At 30.4% G+C, this 22195-nt stretch overlaps 1 protein-coding gene across 1 annotated transcript in view; it reads left to right on the top strand.

Moving 5' to 3' along the window:
* LOC127726393 (beta-sarcoglycan-like) overlaps positions 1 to 19261 on the top strand; it is a 102095-nt gene extending 82834 nt beyond the window's left edge. Inside the window, exons 2-7 of the mRNA XM_052233793.1 lie at positions 9895 to 10098; positions 11315 to 11503; positions 12168 to 12210; positions 13129 to 13289; positions 14352 to 14501; positions 15619 to 19261. Coding sequence (XP_052089753.1) covers positions 9895 to 10098; positions 11315 to 11503; positions 12168 to 12210; positions 13129 to 13289; positions 14352 to 14501; positions 15619 to 15822 — 951 coding nt within the window. The 3' untranslated portion in view covers positions 15823 to 19261. The remainder of the gene's footprint in view (positions 1 to 9894; positions 10099 to 11314; positions 11504 to 12167; positions 12211 to 13128; positions 13290 to 14351; positions 14502 to 15618) is intronic.
* Positions 19262 to 22195: the final 2934 nt, after the last annotated feature.

The raw sequence follows: 22195 nt of genomic DNA on the forward strand, positions 1-22195 counted from the left end.
CATGAATGATGGTTAATCACGTTTTTTGGGGTAATCAGTTATACCGCATGTTGCTGTTATTACCATAGGAAAACACCCGAGACGTCCCAAAAATATATATAGGCGGTGCTACTATCATTGGCGGTAACACTACACAGTTTTGTACATACACATGGCGACACGAAACACAATCAGAAATCCATTTTACGATATCAAATGTTTCAAAACGGAGTGGAAAATATCGTGCGCCACGTGGGCGCTTACATTTGTCACTCTATGCGCCATTTCTGGTCGAAAAGGGCAATTGGCGCAAGGCGGACGTCCTTCCCGATCACTGTGTTTAATAGCTTATTTAAATGGCTGTCAAGTTCCCATTAAAAAAAATTGACTTGTATTTATTTTAATGTCAGATCCTTAAACTCCCATCAAAATTAGATACTAGTACTTACTACTAGCAAACTTGTTGGCCATTTTTAATGGCTGCTTAGATTGTTAAATTACCAATCAAAATGGTTCCCACCCCCACCCCTCGTCCTCATGTTCACGTATACCCTTAAGCATTTCATTGTCTTAATTCAATAATTGTATTTAGATACACATTGTTCACCATGGCTTAATGATGCTCGCTGTTCAGTTTCAAATATTATAAGGCCTAAAATAAAATATTGTTTGTTTCCCCAATCCCTGGCCTACCGACCCTGCAAAAACGGGTCCGACTCATACAATTTTATTGTCAAAACTAAGTCAAATATTATTTTATTCAGTTCCAATTTTCAGGCTTGCCAGATCGACCGATATTGTTCCAGCTTTTTGGAAAAAATAAAATTATTTCCCTACCTACCTACCCACACCTGGCTTCGCGGTGTCGGGATTGGGGAAACAAACAATATATTAATTTAGGCCTAATTAAAATCAGATATAAAGGATACATGTTAAGTTCTTCTCCTTTCTGTAATTAAATTCACTGTCTCTGTACTTCCAACTAGTATTGCTGAGTAAAGGAAACTGGAATCTGCATGCAATCTGTTTACTATCAAAATCTGGCAGCTCCATTTTAAAATCATTAAATCCCCTAAAAGTAAAAAAAAAATCCACAAAGAATCAATTGTTCAAGACGTTTTGAAGCAATGTTTATACAGTACATTGGAAGCCATTTGGAATCAAATTAATTACCCTCCCCCTTTTTTTATCCCCTGAAGATTAAAAACCGGCGACTTATTATTTTCACCAAATAACCATTCACACAACTCAATATTTTTTTACATGTCTACCAGTTATGCTTGTTATGACTTATGTGACAACAAGATTATTCATTGTCAAAAACTCATGTTGAAAATAAATATAATTTTCAGTTTATGATTTCAGACTTTCTGATGTTGATTTGCTCAAATAAAAACAATAAAAAAATCATAGTTCCTCAATAAATTATAATTTATAATCATTATATACACATGTTGAATTAAATTTTTAATGCTTTATCTGAAAACATCTGCATCGGATTTTCCAGCATCGGATTTTCAAGTTTGATCTCCATATCCATGATATCAGCGTAATCACATTTTGATGACGTATTTCTCAAGTGCGCTAACGTCGAAGTGACAATCTCGCCCCATATTATATCGACCAGAAGTTGATCCATTCCCGTACCGGTATTATGAAAATAGATCAAGGGTGTCGCATAAAAATATAACAACTGGCCAGTTTTAAATAAAAGAAAAAAACAACACTAATTTAATCGGCACAGGGTGCATGCGGATGAACTATTGGCCGCATTATCTAGAACGGTATTTTCTAGGGTCGAACTGTTCAGTACAATTACAAAAAACACGTGGTCATGATTTGTTTACATTTTACACAAGTTGAGAAGCTTGTCTGCCCCCCCCCCTTTTCGTGGGAAAAATTTGGTTGATTATATAGGGAATCACTGAAGCGTGACTGGAGCGCCCCCCCCCCTTTAATAGGCTAGTCAGCGGGCCCCCCTTACAAAAAGTTCTGGATCCGCCACTGCAGCTAGCTGTGTAAACTGTAAAATTAAGTGACCCATTAAGTGCATGGCTTCACCTGACAGCTTTGGTGTCAAACACATTGTTAATTAAACACCAATAATCTTTGCTTTATGTCAAAAACAATTTGTCTATTTCAAAAATGTTTGCAAAAAAAAAATGAGTTACTTCCCCTTTTTTATCACCTTTTCACAATATATTCCGTTAATTTATGTTTTTTTTTCGTAATTAATTAAATATAAAACAAATTGAATGCAATTGCATATTAGAATATTTCTTTTAATTATTTTTAACCTGAAAACACTTAAAATATAAATATTTTGAAAATTGTTTTTTTCATCTTCACCTCCATTCATTGATCTATCAAGTGCATTAAAATAATAATTGAAATTCATTTATTGGAAGTTTGCACAAGATACTAAAGATGAGTAACTAACAGGTTAACTTAAAAGAAACTCTTAAGCCACTAAATATTTAAATTCAACTGCAGTGTGAACATGTTATTAGTTACTATTAATGACCCGAGATTTTTAAAACTAAACATAAAAGATTGTGCCAAAAGTTTTGAATTTTATTACTCCCCTTCAACTGAAACTTGATTTTACCTTAGTGCCTGAGTTTTATTTTAGTTTAATTGCCCTTTTTTCAATGACATTTTACGAATAAAATTGTCATTTTTCTGACTAGAGCACCCTGCCCTTTTTAAATCCTGGCTAGAACACTGTATCTTTATGTGAATGTGAATATATATATAACAAACAATTGTTAATTTCAGTCCCAAAGATTTTCTTTTTTATTTGGTTGAATTTGTAATACAGATTATATTTTTTCTTAAGTCCCAATACCAGGAATCATCCAGGACTTTTGTTTTTTTTTTTCCCATTCAGATAGAATTTGTAAATGTCCTGAAAGTTGGATGAATGATGATCGAAAAGTCCTGATATATTCTGGTTTATATAATATGGTTTTTGAAAGTCTTGAGATATCCTGAGAATTCTCCCAGTTTTAAGCTGCTTGATTTGAAAGTCCTGACATTTTCTGGAATTCTCCCATTAAGTTTTTTCCTAAAAAAAAAAGGACTTATAGCCTAACAGGATATTTTCAGGATATCCCAGGATAATCTTGAGATATCCTTATTATAAAAGTTGTCAGGATTTATTTCTGCAAGGGGTGTATACATCATTTGATGGAAAATGTAAAAATAAAAGTATTGGTTACAGAACAGTCATATAAATAGTGACAAAAAGTAATTTTAACAAAAAATAATATGTCACATTTAATAAGTTTACACTGGTTGAAATAAAAACCAAAGTATTCTTGAACTCCTTTCCTGTTACAAGATATCATAAGTGTATTGCACAGTTTAAGCAATTGTTTGTTGCAACTTTCTAACAAACAAACTCTTTCTTGCAACATTGCAGCAAAATACTGCAACTTTCTCACGAACAAATATTATTGCAGTAACATTGAGAGATTATGTTACAATTTACAGCTGCAACAACATGTAACTTTCTTGCTAGTACTTCTTGTAAACAAATTTGTTTGCTCCAATATAATAGGAAACTTTTTACTTCAGTAAGGGATGTTAAAGTTTTGCTGAAATTTTCTAAGTTTTTTTCCATCAAGCAAAATGACAGAGTCCAAATTCCATCTCACTTTCCATCAAAGAAAATTTTTAAGTCCAATTTCCATCAAACTTCCTTCATTTCCATCCTATTTTCCATCAGATGGAATAAATGCCATCATATTTTCCATCAGAGGGTAAAAATGCCATCCAATTTTCCATCAGGAGTTAAAAATGCCATCAAATTTTCCATCAAAAGAATGCGGATGGAAATAAAACTCCTAATTTCCATCATCCTTTGATGGATTTTTTTGGTTTAGGATGGAATTCCATCAAGTACCATCAACTTTCCATCAATTGTCCATCAAGTGTTGATGGAAAATGAAGAAATTGATGGAAGATCTAGGGAAGGGTGACGAAAGCCTTTGTAAAATCAATAAAAACACAGAACAGCTTTTTCTTTCGGGATCTGGCTAAATCGAAATCGAAAAAAGACATTGTAATATGAATATGTTATATGTTGTTGAATATTTTTTTCTAAAACTGCTTTGATTGTTGTGGATTATTGAAAAGTTCTCAAAGTATTTTGTTAATCGTTCATTCAGTATGGACATAAACAGTTTTCCAAAACAGCTCAAGATAGTTATAGGACTTTAATTTTGAGGAGATTATTTCCCTTGTTTTTAAATATGGGATGTACATTTCCAGATAACCAATTATCTGGTATGATTCCTGTGTCAAACATTAAATTAAATAATTTGACATAGGTGTTTATGATTTCGATGAAGCACATGTAGCTTTCAAGAATTCATTTATTATAAGGTCATCACCACTGGCCTTGTTATTTTTCAAGTTTTTTATATTTCTTAATATTTCATCAGGCTTAATCACTTCATTTAACATAATATTTTGGACATTATTTTCCATACCCTCTGAGTTGAGTTCCTTGTCTTCTTCTTTACCTCCTTTTTTTACATCTTTGAAGAAATCATAGATGAAATATTAGGTTGCTTTTTCTTTTATCCTTTATTTAGAATGTTCCAGTACTCTTTTTGGTTAGCAGTTTTCATTGTTTTCATTTCATTTCTAACATTTTTCCTAAACTTTTTTATGTTCTTGTTCATGATGTTTTTATATTGTCTTTCACTATGTCCTTTATTTTCCTTGTTAACAGCGGTTTTGTTGAATTTATATTTTCTTCTGTGTTTTCTAGCAGTTTTTCTAGCAATTCTACATTCTTCGTTAAACCAGGGTTTTTCATCATGAACTCTTTTATTCGTATTGCCAATTTCTTTTTGTAACTTGTTCTCAAAAGTACCAAAGGTTTTCTTAGCAGAATTAACAAATATGTTTGAAAATTTTCAACAGCTTTGTTAATAGTGTTAGAGTCTACGGCTACAGTATTTGTTACTTCCAGGTAAATTTCTAATTCATAAATTTTTTCCCTGTCTAAATTAAGGATAAATTCTTCTTCCTTGTTTAAATAATATATCCCACTTTTTTATTTTCTCTTCGCTGATTTGATCTGTCGGTCCAGATTCGCAATTACATTTTAGTTTATTTAAGTTAATATCGATATCTATTCAGGACAATGCACATCAGAGTATAGACAACTAAAATCTAAAACTTTGGAATTAGAGACAATGTTAATAAAATCCAGTGACCCTGCGAAGTCTCCTACTGCAGCATTTTTGCTCGTAAGTTCTCCCGTTATATTGTCTCCAATGCGACCATTTATTATATTTATAAATTTGCATAAATCTAGTAAAAGTTTCCCATAATTATTTTTTGTTTTATCTTTATTGTTTCTAGCCGTCGGCATATTATAGATTTCAAATTTATGTGTGTCGTTTTCTACAAATTCCAGTAGATTAAAAATTTCAGAAATATCGTTTTTGTCTAAAGGGATAAAATCAGCTTCAGTTGAGGTAAATATACTGTTGAAATCGCCGGATAAGCACATATATTTGTATTTATTTGAAAACCAGAATATCAGTTTCGATTTCGCGAAAGGCGTCTGGGGAACTATACTTTGTGTTTTCTGGTGGTATATATACAGAACCAACGACAATGTTAGCATCTAGTTCAGTGTATGATAATGATATTTCAAACCATATGACAAAATTACTATCACTTGATAGGAATTGTATATGTTCGTCTAATTCTTCTTTATAAAGAACAATAAGTCCACCTGATTTTCTAAAAGTCATATTTCTGTTTTTCATTTTACGGATATAGCCAGGTAGGTCAATGTCATCACAGTTGTCAGTTTTGCTTTCTTGAAGACATATAATTTCATAATTTTGAAGCAGTTCTATAAATTCAGGGTATTGAAGTCGTTTCTTTACACCACAGACATTTCAACTCAATATATTTAATTTACGAACATTATTTTTAAAAGGCACACAATTACATTTTTTCGTATTTCCATCAGTTACTCCTTCTTCGCGTCTCTATGATTTGGATTCTGATCCAGGTCTTGCTCGTTTGTGGGATTTTCAGAAATTTTTTGGCGGTGTTCCCGAGAAGGAAGTTGAAAGTTGGAGTCTTTGGTCAGTACTTGATTCCTTATTAGCCTCTTCTTTGTAAATTATTCCATCAATAAATGGCTTATCCTTCATCATGTAAGCTCTTTTTCCTTTTTTCTTTGCCTCTTTCATAATGGGGTACAATTTTCTTCTCTCCTCAATCTCTCTAGGGAATTGAATATATTTATTCCATTATTTGGTTTGTTTTTCAGTTTCAGTCCTGATCGTAATATGATTTCTAAATCTTTATACTAAAGAAATCTCGCTACAATCATGACAATTGGTCTGTGCTTGCCTTTGTTAATTTTTTTTCCAAATCTGTGCACAGTTTCAAGTGCAATTTCTTTTCTTACACTAAGCTCTTTCCTCATGATTGTTTGCAAAACTAGTTTGGTGTCTTCTTCTGCGGACTCTTCTAGACCAGAAAATACCAAATTGTTCTTCATAGATCTGCATTGTGAATCTAGGATTTTCTCTTTTACTACTGTGATGTTATTTTCTGTATCGTTTATATTTGCTACATCATTCTGCAATTGTCTGATGTTGTTGCCTTGGGTAGCATTTTCATCCCGTAATATTTCGTATTGGTTACTCAGGAATGTGGCACTATCCTCTAGCTCGGTTGTTCTTGCCTTTAACATGTTTAAATTTGAGATTTCAACATTCATTTTATCGACCTTTTTTGTTAACTGATTTAAAGTTGTTTCGATAATCTCAATTCTATTTGTTCTTTCCTCAATCACTATTAATCGGCTATTAATAGTTGTTAACAGTTCGAACACTTCAGTAGTTATATCAGGGGACTCAGACATTTTGATCGTACTTTACTAAGTCTCACTGTAGACATGTTGTATATTCAATAGGAAGGAAATTTGATTTAATTTTCCGACGTCGCTAGTACGTTTCTACGGTACAATAATGGAACAATGGATTCTTTTGAAGAGAAGAAACAGTCGCTAAATATTTTCAATGATAACGTTCGTTTTAGCGCTATCTAAGTCTTGTAACGTTTACACAGCGATATTCTATAAATAAATCGGACTAACTGACCTGTTTATGTTTTTAGACGACCGCAAAAAAATTTGCGGTCATATATTGGTATCATGTCGTCGTCGTCCGAAGACATTTGTTTCCGGACAATAACTTTAGTAAATGTAAATAGAAATCTATGAACTTTATACACAAGGTTTATAACCACAAAAGGAAGGTTGGGATTGATTTTGGGGGTTATAGTCCTAACAGTTTAGGAATTAGGGGCCAAAAAGTGGCCCAAATAAGCATTTTTCTAGTTTCCAGACAATAACTTGTGGAACAGTGTATGGATCTCTCTGAAATTATACCACAAGTTTCCATACCACAAAGGGATGGTCAGGATTGGCTTTGGGGGGTTATGGCTCAAACCGTTTAGGAATTAGGGGCTAAAAAGGGGGGGAAACAAGGGTTTCCTGGTTAATGGACAGTTAAAAAAAAGTACAATGTTAAGTTTGGATTACCTCCCTTACACTGCTTTTAAATTAAGTATAAAGAAATGTTGTATCGTCTTGAGGTGATTAGCTGTCAATTTATTTTTAAAAGTTACTATTTAAAAATGCTGATTAAGGAATATTAATTTTAGCCATGATTATGTATGTCATTTTTTATTTTAAGACTTTTATGATGTATTTAAATGGGTAATTATGGTTGCAAACTGCATTGGAAATTTGAATTGAGATTATGACCATATCTTGAGGGAAATAATTTTTTTATTTTGGAAAAAGGAGGGGGGGAGTTGGAAAAAAGGGGGGGGAAAGAAATTGTTAAGGGGGGGGGGGGGCAATTTTTTCTCATTTCAGATTTCAGTAATTAAAAAGAAAATTTCTTCAAATTTTTTTTTTTGGGGGGGAGGGTCAATTCCCAACAGCATAGTGTATTGCACAAAAGCAAAAAATTGAATATAAATTCGAATCATATAACCAATTCTAAGTTCTTTGACTACAGTTATTCTGTGTCAAATATTTAATTACAATCCAAATTCAGACCTGTATCAAGCGCGAAAATTGTGTCCATTTTTGCCCCAACTGTTCAGGGTTGGACCTCTGCGGTCGTATCCAGCTGTGCTGGGCAAGCAATTTATTTATGTATCCTTTTATCATGAGAATAATTAAATTATAACACTGCCAATTTTTTACGCTGTCTCCTAGTTACCTCATCCGGGCCATTTTTTTTTTTTACTATTGAATTAAATTACTTTTTGTTCTGTGTATTATATTGTCGAAACTGCTGGACTGGCATGATACATTTTCTTGGTATACATTTGCCAAGAATATTTCACTCAACCCAGGCCTTTTAGATAAAGTTAATATTTGTAGGGACTTGAAAAACTGTAAACTCAAAATGCAACAGTTTAGGAATTAGGGGCCAAAAACAAGCATTTTTGTAGTTTCAGGACAATAACTTGTGTGTAAGTGTATGGATCTCACTGAAATTGTACCACAAGGTTCCATATCACAAAGGGAAGGCTTGGATTGAGTTTGGGGGTAATTGCCCCAAACATTCAGGAATTAGGGGCAAAAAGGGGGCCAAAAACAAGCATTTTTCTAGTTTCCAGACAATAACTTGTGTTTATGTGTATGGATCTCTCTGAATTTGTAATGCAAGGTTCCATAACACAAAGGGAAGGCTGGGATTGAGTTTGGGGGTAATTATTCCAAGGTGGGTTCAAAAAGTTTGGAGGGGATTTTTTTTTTCAAATTTTTTTGGGGGTTCATATTTTTTTCTTCATGATTTTTCAAATTTTTTTATTTTTTTCTAAAAAAAATTTGTTGGGGTGTGTGTGGGGGGGGGGGGGGGGGGGGGGGGAGGGTTTCATAATTTTTTGTTTTTTTTCTAAAAAATTTCCATTTTTCCATTGATTATTTCTGATTTATATATAAAAGCAACAAATACTGATATAGCAGGAGATACACACCAAACAGGGTGTGTAAATTATTATATATAACAGATAAACAGTATTGCGCAATAACAAGAAATCTTCAATTGCACAATATTGCACAATATCAAGAAATCTTCAATTGCACAGTATTGCGGAATAGCAAGAAATCTTCAATTGCACAGTATTGCGCAATAGAAAGAAATCTTCGATTGCACAGTATTGCACAATAGCAAGAAATCTTCAATTGCACAGTATTGCTCAATAGCAAGAAATCTTCAATTGCACAGTATTGCCCAATAGCAAGAAATCTTCAATTGCACAGTATTGCACAATAGCACAGTATTGCACAATAGCAAGAAATCTTCAAATGCACAGTATTGCGCAATAGCAAGAAATCTTCAATTGCACAGTATTGCGCAATAGCAAGATAACTTCAATTGCACAGTATTGCGCAATAGCACAGTATTGCACAATAGCACATTATTGGGCAATAGCACAGTATTGCGCAATAGCAAGAAATCTTCAATTATGCAGTATTGCGCAATAGCAAGAAATCTTCAATTGCACAGTATTGCACAATAGCACAGTATTGCACAATAGCATAGTATTGTGCAATAGCAAGAAATCTTCAATTGAAAATAAATACAAATCTTTTAACCAATTTCAATGGGATTAATTTAAAGTCTTTTATTTTGGGGGGTTCTTACCTTGTATTACTATTTTGGATATTGGGCCCCATTTTTAAATTGGTCTACATTGAGGTCCAAAGGGTCCAAAATTAAACTTTATTTGATTTCATAAAAAACTGTCTTATTGAAACATTGTAATTATATTTCAGAGTGATATCACGGCAAACTTGCCAATGAAACAGAAGTCTGTGAATATTGATACATTGTAATTATATTTCAGAGGGATACCACTGTTAACCTGTCAATGAGACAGAAGTCTGCCTTGAAGAGACGGATAACACGTGAACATAACAGTAACTTTAGAGCAGGTTATATCAACATTAATGAACAGTATTTACACAAGACTGGAATTAGAGGACGCAAGAGATATTTCCTTTACTGTTTAGTTGCCTTGCTATTTATTGTAGCTGTAGTAAATGCATTGGTAAGATTTGTTATTGATGAAAATATTTTGAATGGTATTTAAAGAATAAGTAGAAAACATGGAAGTGCTTTATATATGGCACGTAATACTGACCAACTGAGGTGAACATACTGATATTGGAACCCAGAAATGTAATATAGAACAAATTGGGTAAGCAGAATGAGACTTGGACTCAGAAACCATGGAAATAAAACTATCATTTATAGACATCTACGGATCACTATAAAAAGGTGTCAAAGATAAACAAAGGTACACATTCTGTTTCAAGCACTAACTAGCTCTTAGTCTATAGACAAGAACGAAATTAAAGAAAAACTAATTACATTTTATCAAGCGTCAAAGCCAAATTTTCAAATGGAACAACAATGAAGAACATTAGGACAACCGTGGATTGGGTTCCTAACTGCATATGGATAACGAATGTAATTATTGTAATTAAATTTGAGGTGAAAGAAATAAGTATTAACAATTTGTAGACAAGTACACGTCTAGAATAATACGACATGCACAAGGATACATTTCTATTATTTTATCAAAAAAACAGTTGCATCAAAGTAAGGTGACACAATTATATGCAGCTTAACGTTTTTTCCTCATGAAGACAGATTATTGTACCTTATTCTACTCTAATCCTGCTTACTTTTCTATCATTACATTTATATTTACTGCAGCCACGGCAGACATGACATTCTTATAACATTATTATAATAAAATTAAAAACCAATGCTGTATAATGTTTGCTTACAATGTAAAATACTCTATATGTGATATGAACATGATAAAAATCTTAAAATGATACAGTTTATATACTGTAAATTCATAAATTATGTTGAGGTTTTTATCAGTGCAAATAATGCGACTAGGTGAGTATAGCAATAATAAGAACTTGCATTCTAATATTGGATACATATATCTGTATGCATATTTTCTTGTAATCGCGATAATAACTCTTGCATTTTTATCCATTCTTCTAAAATCACAATATTAAATGCACACAATAATTTCTGAATTTACAGTACTCCATCTACTAAAGGATACACAATTAGTATGAAAATTACTATTTTTTTCCCTTAATCCTGTATAAGTTTGATCTTCCTATTTAATGTATTTCATGCATATACAGGTACATGTATCAATGTGTAGTGATGCATGAAATGTTATAAGATGTATTCTTTTATATATGTACTTATGGAAAAAGGTTGAATTTAATTTTTAGTTGACCACAGCCATTATTTATTATATGAGGATTTCACCACAACATGGTATGGATTCAATGGAACACATCCCAGATTACGACCTTTTAAGATTTATTGGAAAGTCTGTTTTTGATACCGTTCGGATATTAAATGGAAGAATAGGAAGTAGAGCTAACAAAAATTTATATATTGAAGGAAACAACAGCTCTGTAAGTCATTTACATATCATCATCATATCATTTATGCAAATTAGGATCAATTAGGTGTAAAGTCTTAAGAAACTTTGTTTTTCAGAGATAAGTTGAAATTTAACAAATGTAGATTTCAGACTTTTTTCTTTAATGTGACATTCTATCAATAAAATGAAACTTTCATGTAGTTAGATTGTATTACTTTTAATTTAATCTGCAAATAAAAAAATACTGTTTTATTTTTATTTTAATTTTTTTTACGCCTTTTAAACTATTAACTGTGGTTACTTACTATAAGGGGACAGTTTATGTATAAAGTATTTATAGTCTAGTCTAATGCATGATATGTATCACATGTATGTTTAGGCAGGCATACCAATAAAACTTATTGGGAGTAGAGAGGAAAAAGTATTTTGACTTAAGGAAAAGTAGTACACTATAACATTATTTAGGGATAAATATTTGGTATCGCAGGGTTACCGTTTACATTAGCAAAGATAATTACAGATATAATAAAATCTTAATAAAAGTGTAGACATACATATATTTTAAAATGATTGTAAACCCATTTCCAAGAAGACAACATTAAGAATTAGTTTAAATTAGTTTAAACAAATTTCAAACCGGAGTTCTATGTTTGCCACTAACAGTTACTAATTAAATAATTTGTTTCTGTTTACAGGTTATTATAACAGACAAAGGATCTGGGTTGAGGCATCCAAAATGTAAGATTTTATTATGTTTTGTGGCGTGATGTATTGAGGTACATGTGGATCCATGTTTATTTCTTATATTTGTTATGAAGAAATAAACTTATCAAACAATGAAATAATTATAATACCTTTGCAAACAAACATAAGTACCCTGTCTCTATTCCTCAATGTCTAAACCAACTCTATTTTATTTAAACTTAGTTCAAAAGCAGATCATATGGTGTTTTAACATCATCATATGAATTTTTGGGGAATCAGTTTATCAAAAATTATGTGCCTCCCTGCAAACCTTTTTCATATTCCATAAAGCACTTTGGTTAGGCATGCAAAATATTCTTTTGATATATTTTTTAAAACCTGCATGACCGAAAAGATTTATTTCAAGTGCATACTTTGCTGCTATATCTAATTAAAAGTGAATTTGAGAAAGACCTTAGAAGGTAACTTCATATAGTAGATCCTATTTATAAATTTATTACATTAAAGCTGATGTGTGTACATTTTTACCAAATTAAGGATGTTCGCTACTCTGTTTCAAAATAACAAGCTTTTTAAAAGACTGTTATAAATTGATAGTATATAATTAAAGGAACTGAAAAAGCAGAAAAAAATGTAGGGTCCGTGTGCTTGTTTTAGAGATATAAGCCATTGAACATTTGGCGGGAAATAATTCTCTCTAGACTTTTCTTACATTTAACATTGGTACCCTTTTACTTTAAAAAATTATGAAAAAAATAACAAGGATTTTATAGGATTTTCAAATTTGGCTTTTTAAACTATAAGTAATAAAATTATAAAAAGAAAAGTAGGGGTTAGCGGGGAAATTTTTTTAATGACACTACATGGATAAAACCAGAGGATTCCGAATATGTGGCAAAAATTCAAAAACAAGAGGAGCGAACATCCTTAATATAATGATTGTATTTTCAGTAACTGTTAGTCCAAAGACAACATCTATGGAGAATGTGGAAACCATGTCCATTATTGATTCTGTGACAGGGAAAGAGATGTTTTCCACCAAAGACAGTTCAAGTCTCCTATTGGATGGTGAAATAAAAAATCTGATTTCTCCAGAAATTTATCCTAACAATGTAAGGTTGAGTAAATGCCATTACAAATATTTAAGTGATATAAAATGAAAAGATGAGGTGTAAATAAACATGCAATAATATCCTAAATGTGTGAGTGAAATCTATTAAAGGTCATTCAATGATGTTCATTGATGGATATGATCTCATTAATATACAGAGTTAAAAGCAAATGACAATATGAACAAACTACTAATTCATTTTAACTCTGGTGGATAGCTTTCTCACTGGCAATCATACCACATCTCCTCATTTTTATAAGGTTGAAAATCTGACTTACAACAAAATAGTATAAACAATGGCAGTGAAAGTAGAACACTAATACAATAAAAAGAAACAAATCTAAACATTTTATTCTGGCTTATTCCAAACACAGAAATTATAATTGCATCTGGCATAGAGTGGTTTACTATACAATGTTTTAAGAGGAAATGATGGGTATATACCAATGAGACAACAGCCCATTGACACAAATCACCAGATCAACATTAGGTTAGACTAGTTTCTTAATATCTCAAACCCCCTATTTAAATTGATATCAGTGAAGAAAAAAAGGTACACCTAAGAACTTACAATGAAAATCAGTACAGGAAAAAATTTACATCTGTACGGTATAATAGAAAATAAAAAACACTAAGTACAGAAAAAAAACCATTCTCTGTCATTAACTGAAAGCAAGCTCATATTCCATTTTCTCATAGTGTTGAAAATTGTTGTTCTGTTTGGAGAATACACGAGTTATTTTTACAAACTTGATTTTATATAAAAGATAATCCGCATTTTAGTTTTTTCTATAAACCTGTTTTTTGAATGAATATTCAACAGTAAATAATAATTTAAAAGTCTTTTAATGAAGAAATTTTGTTGTTTATTGATTCAATAATTGAAAAAAGATTTATTCATTGTCTTTTCACAATCAATGCATCCTTATTTAAAATATTAGATTAAGTTGCCGGTTGAAAACACAAGATAAGCTTCTGTATTTAAAACACAAGATGAACCTCTGTTTTTTAGGGCTAAGTTACTAAGTTTCAATTTTGTCTTTTTTGACAACATATTTTGCAGATAACTAGCTTGAATGGTTTTCCTGATCTGATACTAGAATCCATTGGTAGTCATTTGAACTTAACAGGATGGGAAGGTGTGGAAATGTCATCTACAAATAAAAATATCACATTTTTTACAGACTATTATGATATCTCGATGTACTCTACAGTAAGTCTCAGTCTTTATAAATATTGTTGATTTTAACTTTATCATTGATGGTAGGAACAAGTCATTACAAGACTGATAAAATGTTGTACAGATAAATCTGAGGTAGAAATGAAATACATAGGGGATAATCAAAATAATTAGAAGGAAAGATAACACCATGCCAAAATAAAAAAAGATGGAAATAGGATTTACATTACACGATGAAATACACAAAAAACTAAAGATTGACCAACACAACCCCAATCCAAAACCAGGGATGAACTCAGAAACTCCTGTTATGTTGCTTATAAATAGAAATCTGGCGAATTGTCACATTCAGTAATAGTCATAAACAGGGGAGTTCAGGATAATGGATTGTGCCTTTGACAAAATGAAAATCAAAATGGTCATTTGTGTCATATATTTTCTTAAAAACTTAAACCAAGCCAAAATAGTGTTAGAATACTTTCAAACGTTTCTTGAGTTTGACTTGCTGAGGAAATGGTATTAATTTGCTAGAGCATAAATTGCAGTTCTGATATTGTTGGGTGGAATTTTAGATGATAAAGTATATAATCATTGGCTCAGCAATCCATTGGAAAAAAATATTGTAGAGTTGTACTAGGTAAAGAGATATACATTTGATACCTTTTTCAATTTGTATAATTATTGTTCTACCATATGCAGATTTTCCACTGTCACTGTAAATTCATTTCGAAAATTAAGAAAAACAACAATGTCATATTAATTTGCAGATTTCCCAACCGACCCTAATTTTGAATGCTGACCCTAGCGTTTTAATCAAAGTTGCATCAAAAACATTTCACCAACATATAATTTGTTTTACAATTTAACTGCTAACTTTATTCTCTCAAATGATGAGAAAGAATTCATAAGAAGCATGAAGAAACATCAAGAATTTGTTCATTTTGTCAAATTGCAAATGGTTGCGTTCTAGTCAAGGGTATAATAATGGAAATGACCATGTTGAAACAATATTTTTCAAATTACCACTAAAAAAAACACCTACCCACCTCATTATTTTTAGGAAAGAAACATTATACACAAATATTTTTTAATATCAAAGAACGTATTTTCATGGTAAATTTTAGCACTGTATATTATTCTGTTTTGATAGCATGGTAGTTTAACACTGGATGCTGCAAACGGTATAAGACTTGATGTGGAACATATTCCAAAACCAACTGTGTCTAACACACCAGGACCAAGAACTTATAAATTATGTGTATGCATACCACAGGGCCGGTTGTTTGCAGTACCAGTCACTGGGCCAGGTATTGGTTGTCAGAATGCTGACCCAAATGATGATCCCTGCAAATAGGATATAAGATAAATTAAATTGCTTACCATTTCTCCGTCCAGATTAGATTTTATGTTGTTTTTGTATTTTTAAGTGTTTTCAATAGTTATTGGGATTATTTATACTGTTGTGTGATTTTCATAGGACATATATTTTTATAGAAAGTTTTAATCTTTCCATAGAGTTATCATGGTTATAGACTGCAATATTATTACTGTGTGTTACTGATTTTTATTTTAGTATTTATATTTCATAAAAGAATATCAGGATTTTATCGTATAAATTTGAACTTAGATAAGACATTGACCAGTAGTGAGTGTGAGAATGCTTATATGCTGAGAAAAATGTACCTATAAAACCTGTCAACATGAGAAAAATTAAGGAGAAATTGTAAGTTTGAAAACTGACATAAAATTCTATAGAAAGATGCTTTTATATGAGTTTGTATAAGGAACATTAACATATACTAATTTGTTTCATACATTATACTTAAACATGTTAAATCTGAAAATGATAAAAAGGAAAGTTTTATAAACAGATTTAGATGTTATTACTTTGAATGTAATTATAGGACAATCAGCTTTTGTTATGCCATAACAATTTTTTCCCTCTGATAATAAAAAAATATATTTATGTTTTGAAGTATGAAAATTTATTCCAAATTTTCATTATACTTAATCTGGGCATTTTGCAATATTTTTTGATGTCATTGATTTAATTTGATTTTTAGATAAATGTGTAGCTTAACATTGATTTAATACATCAATATTGATATATAACTTTGGTGCTAAATTAAAATGTTATACCTCATTTTTAAGTTGTATGTTAAAGGTTGAAAAAAAGATACTCTGTTATTTCAGAAACTAGTACTAGATGTAGTAATTTGAAAAATGCAATTGGGTTCAGATCATATGATTTATAACTTGCATTTTTTGTGATGGTGTGATTATAAATATTTCATTAAGATATTTCTATTAAGTCCTTATGCATTTTAATTAACTTTTAATGATTGATATTAATAAATGAAGATGGTGATAATTTTTTTTTATGGTATTGTGGGCAGATCCTTCTTATTGGGAGATCATTGATAGTCTCTTTTAATACAAAAAAATAGAAAATTAAACCATAAAAGTTGTTTTAAAGATTTTAAGATCAGTTATCATTATATTTACAAGTTATTTTATACAATTACTTTGATTATAGTAGATTGATGTCTACCAGTTGTAGACTTGGTAGATTTTTTTTTATATTTTTCACACTCTATAACAAACATGTGTCTTTGGAGTTAAACACTCAACTAATATGGTCAAAGTCACATATACATATATTTTCCATATTTACAATTGAATTAGGAAGTTTTAGGATTTTACTATTCAACTCATCACTTAATAAAAATGGCATTTTTAAGGCTACCATTTGAAGATTAAGATATTTTTTTTTATTATACATGCACAATCATAGACTAGATGATAGGAATTTGGCTCCATCTGTAGAGTGTTGACTCAAATGATGGTTGATTGTATAGTTTGAATTCTTATCACTCAAGTATTTGTGACTGCAGGATATTAATTATATTTTTAAAATGATAAGCCAAATTTAAAGGCCAGACTGGGATGAGATATTTTTGTACTGTATTTGTTAGCATTACAACTTATTTTGAAAATAGAACTTAAAAATCCACACTTTACAGATATTAATTTATTTATATAGTCACATAATCTTTATAGTGCAATAATAAATCAACCATGACCTCATCTATTTATCTATAAAGTCAAATTTAGTTTTACTTATTGTATCCTTTTAGAAGTCTCATGTATTTGTTAAGCATGTTTATATACACCCGTTTACGGGACGTATTATGGTATACCATTGTCTGTCCGTCGGTCTTTCTGTCCGTCCATCGGTCTGTCCATCTGACCGTCCGTCTGTCTGTCTGTCTGTCCTTCGTCCAGGTCAGACAATAACTCAAAAAACACTTTAACCAATTTGCATGAACCTTTGGGGAATTATTTATATCTATTGACTTGAGCTCCCTTTTGTTTTTTATAAATTTTAGATTTTACATTTCCGAGTTATGGGGGTTTTATTCATTAAAAAAGGGAGATTTTCCAGTTTTCGCACAATAATTCAAAAACACTTTCACCAATTTGCAAGAAACTTTGGTGAATTGTTAATAACAATTGACATGAGCTCCCTTTTGATTTTTCTAAATTTTAAGATTTTTTGTTTTCGAGTTATGGGGTTTTATTCATTAAAAAAAGGGGGATTTTCCAGTTTTCGGATGCTAACTCAGAAAACACTTTCACCAATTTGCAAGAAACTTTGATGAATTGTTTACATCTATTGACATGAGCCCCCCTTCAATTTTTATAAATTTTTTAATTTTACGTTTCCGAGTTATGGGGTTTTAATCATTAAAAAAAGGGGGATTTTCCAGTTTTCAGACAATAACTCAAAAATGCTTTCAGCAGTTTTCATGAATCTTTGGTGAATTGTTTATATCTATTGACATAAGCGCCCTTTCGATTTTTATAAATTTTAGATTTTACTTTTCCAAGTTATGGGATTTTATTCATAAAAAGGGGTGATTTTCCAGTTTTCAGACAATATCTTTAAAATGCTTTCAGCAGTATTCATGAAACTTTAGTGACTGGTTTATACCTATTAAGATAACCTCCCTTTAGTTTTTTTTAAATTTCTAATGTGACATTGAGAAGTTATTGAACTTTATTCTTTGAAAAAGCGACGGGCGTATCATGCGCTCATGGCGCAGCTGTTTATTTACATTTAGACTCACAGATGTTTAGTTACTTTGATATTTTTATGCATTAACCAAAGTAAATTCTAAGAAACTTCATTTGATCTTTTTCTATTATTAATTTCAGTAAGCAGTAGCCATTTTGGATTCACTATGATATTTGGAAAATCCTTGGAAAATATTTTGCCATAGATGAATATTTTGATTACTGATTTGGCTTTGAAATCCTATAATCAGTTTATATTCTGACATTTAAAAATATGTTTGGTATTTTTCCTGACCTCTCAATGGTCATATACATTAACATTGAGTAACAGTGACAAAGACATGAAAGACATTTAATGAGGTTTTATTCTATTTTACTGTTATATATTTGTATTATCATTTTATATTTATATATATATATTTTAAAACAAATGGCAAAAGTATACATTGTTTGTTGAGTAAAACTTAATTTCATACATAATTGAAATTTGTGTTTATCATTTAACTCTGAAAAGATAGTACTGAAAACGTAAATTCTGATTTCTATATAGATTGCTTATATTGGAATTATTTGTGTATTGTTTAATTCAGCCAAACTCAATTTTACTCATTTAATATGGTTACCAATACATATAATGTGTGTACATTTTATTGTGATTCAAGATGTCATATGCTGAAATTTAATGCATGAATAAAAATCTATTTTAGCAGAAATCATTATTGATATTACATTTTTTTTTAAATACGTCTTTTAAAATGGTTGGTGTTGTCCAAAATTTTCACTTGGCATTATACTTGTCTTTAAAGTTTTAAATAATTTCTAATCTTACATCAAGTCATCAATTTTACCAAATTTTGTCGGAATGATCATTTGGACATTTCTTATCAGAATGGAATGACAGATTTTACCAATTGGCAACCCATTCTTAAGGATAATGATGAAGAAAGGATAATGATGAAGAAAGGATAATGATGAAGAAAGGATAATGATGAAGAAAGGATAATGATGAAGAAGAAAACAATTATTTTGTTGTTTTTTTCCTTTAAATGTGAATACTGACTCTTAACATTAAAATAGTCTTTGAATACCCCCTTTCCCTTCAAAAATTATCACCAATGTCAATTGGTGTTTCCTTGGATAGATTTATGAACCCAGAATTTTAGACCAGTTGTATAGTGAAATCATTTAGGCCATATTTAGGTTTTAAGGTTATCTTTCTGGTTCTCAGAAACTGCTAATCAGCCAAAAAACCGGGCGCTGGCTTGTTTTTATTGCCAAACCAAAATAAAGTGTGTAAAAAATCCGAGTTGTTAAAATTTTAGTCAAACTAGTCAAAGAGCGATAACCTTACACATTCTGAAATTCAGGATTTTACCTCTGTTTTATAGGAAGTTTAGACTTTCGGTAGACTTGAACCTTTTCAAAATATCAAAATGTAACACAAATGTAAAATATTGGTGCAATGGAATTTCTGTACTAGTCTAGGGGATTGCTTTAGCCAAATTCCAGATACACTTTTAGATAAAATTCCTGAAGCAAAGCTCGTAAGCTTCATTTGTATGACTTAACATCAGACTTTTACACCATTCTTTGATTAATTAAAGGTGAAGCAATGTCTCTGAACTTTTCGAAAGATATAAGGGATCATAGATTTATTCTTACGGGGATGCTCCGAGCATGCTCGGAGGATGCTCGGAGCTTTTTAAGAAGGCTCTTCTCAGCAGTTTATGTGATAATAATTATCATGATCCATTAAGATGTCAATCAAATCTACACCACTTCTATAATAAGGAAAGTAAAGCATTATAAAGGAAGCTCAATTAACACCTGTGTAAACATCTGGTCTATTCAAATACATTTTGCATGAAATTTTACAAAACTATCAGATAGATTAGAAATTCTTCAACAGTACTGTGTAATGCTTAGAAAGAACGATATCTCAAGTCTCCACAAAAAGTAAAAGTCATTTAAATATTTTCTTATTATATTTAATAATCATTCCTTTTTTATAATAAAAAATTCTCTAATTTTATAATTAGATGATACTATTTAAAAATAGTTTATATTATATAATATGCTACATAAAAGTTATCAAGACACAAACAGCAGTCAGGTGTCGATACTAAACAAGGTTTTTTTTTATTTAGTCACTTATATAAGTTTTTTTTTTTAACTATTTAATAACTCAATAGTTATTTTTAATGTCAAATGAAGCATGGACTAAATGTAGTTTATAAGAATTTTTATATCATTTCATTAAATAAAATTAAGTATTTACCCAATTTGAGATGAGTATAGAGAGGTTACTTTAAAAATAATGACAAAAATATTACTTTTATAAATTATTTTATACAACTTCAAAAAACTTAGTATTTACAATTATTTAAGGAACATATATGTAATTGTTTTTGATTAACATTCAATTTATAAATAACTTCAAGTCTTAATAAATCACAAGGTTCCATCTAGTTATATCTGCCTATGTCTAAGATTTTAAGGGGAAATGATATTTTAATAGCCCCAAGAGGCCAATCTTTGACCAAGAAGTGTGGCATCAGAAAGGCAATTAGTGCTTGTGGAGGATTTAAATAGTTTTATATTTCATGGGGTAAATAACCAGATGTCTGTGAAAATTTGTTAAAGCTAGTAAAACCTGTATGAATGGACTCCTATAAAAATAATATTAACAGAAGTTACTTATTCATGATATAGAAGTAATATTTGAAATAGCCTCCTTTTCAACATAACTTGTATAGGTAATTTTGAAAATTACTTGTTAAAGTAATGCCCCTAACTAAACAATGGTAATATGTTTTTTTTTTAGATAGCAAACTAAGTTCTTTAATAGAACATTATGGCTACTTTAGGAAAAGATGTAATTCATTAGTGGAAACCTGGTTTCCCTCTAGTATGTCTCTCTTTAATTGATTTTTTTTTTTAAATTGTGCGGATTTAGCTTTGTTTTAAATAAAGAAATACTTGGCATGAGTATAATTATTTTCCCCCTATAAGTCTTTGTTTAATTGTTATATTTCGAAAAAAAAAAATGTGCAGAATTTATCTATATTTTAAATAAAGAAATACTTGATGTTTTAAATAAAAAAATACTTGACAAATAAAGTTTTATCCTGTCCTGTACTACAGTAAAATATAACATAACTTTTCAGTGCATATAAGAAAGTAAACATCACCAGAAGTTAACCAATCAAATTCTCTCCCCCTTTTTTCCCTGTTTACAAAATAAAATATTTTTATTGCTTTGAAACACCCAAGATACATGTTTACGATTCAAACAAACTTTTCTGCAATGAAATGGAGGGTTAATTCCCAACATCTGTCAAATTAAATAAAATATAAAAAAAGATCAATCCTTTTTCGCATGAAACTGAATAAACGATGTTTTGGTAGTATGGTTATAAATCAATAACCATAGTTTGTGTCTTTGATGACTTTTATATTTTCATTTTGTATAGTAAAAATTTGAAATATATTTATATTTCAAATATAAAATTTTAGTATTTTTTTGTATCATGTGTATTGAAAAAGAATGATAATTATTAAGAAAACATTTTCTTTCTGTTAAGACTTGATACCAAGCATTGTACAGTAATACTGAAGAATTTCTCATCTATTTTATAGTTTTGTAGAAA

This window comes from Mytilus californianus, unplaced genomic scaffold, assembly GCF_021869535.1.
Source record: "Mytilus californianus isolate M0D057914Y unplaced genomic scaffold, xbMytCali1.0.p SCAF_17, whole genome shotgun sequence".
In the NCBI taxonomy this organism is placed as follows: Eukaryota; Metazoa; Mollusca; class Bivalvia; order Mytilida; family Mytilidae; genus Mytilus; species Mytilus californianus.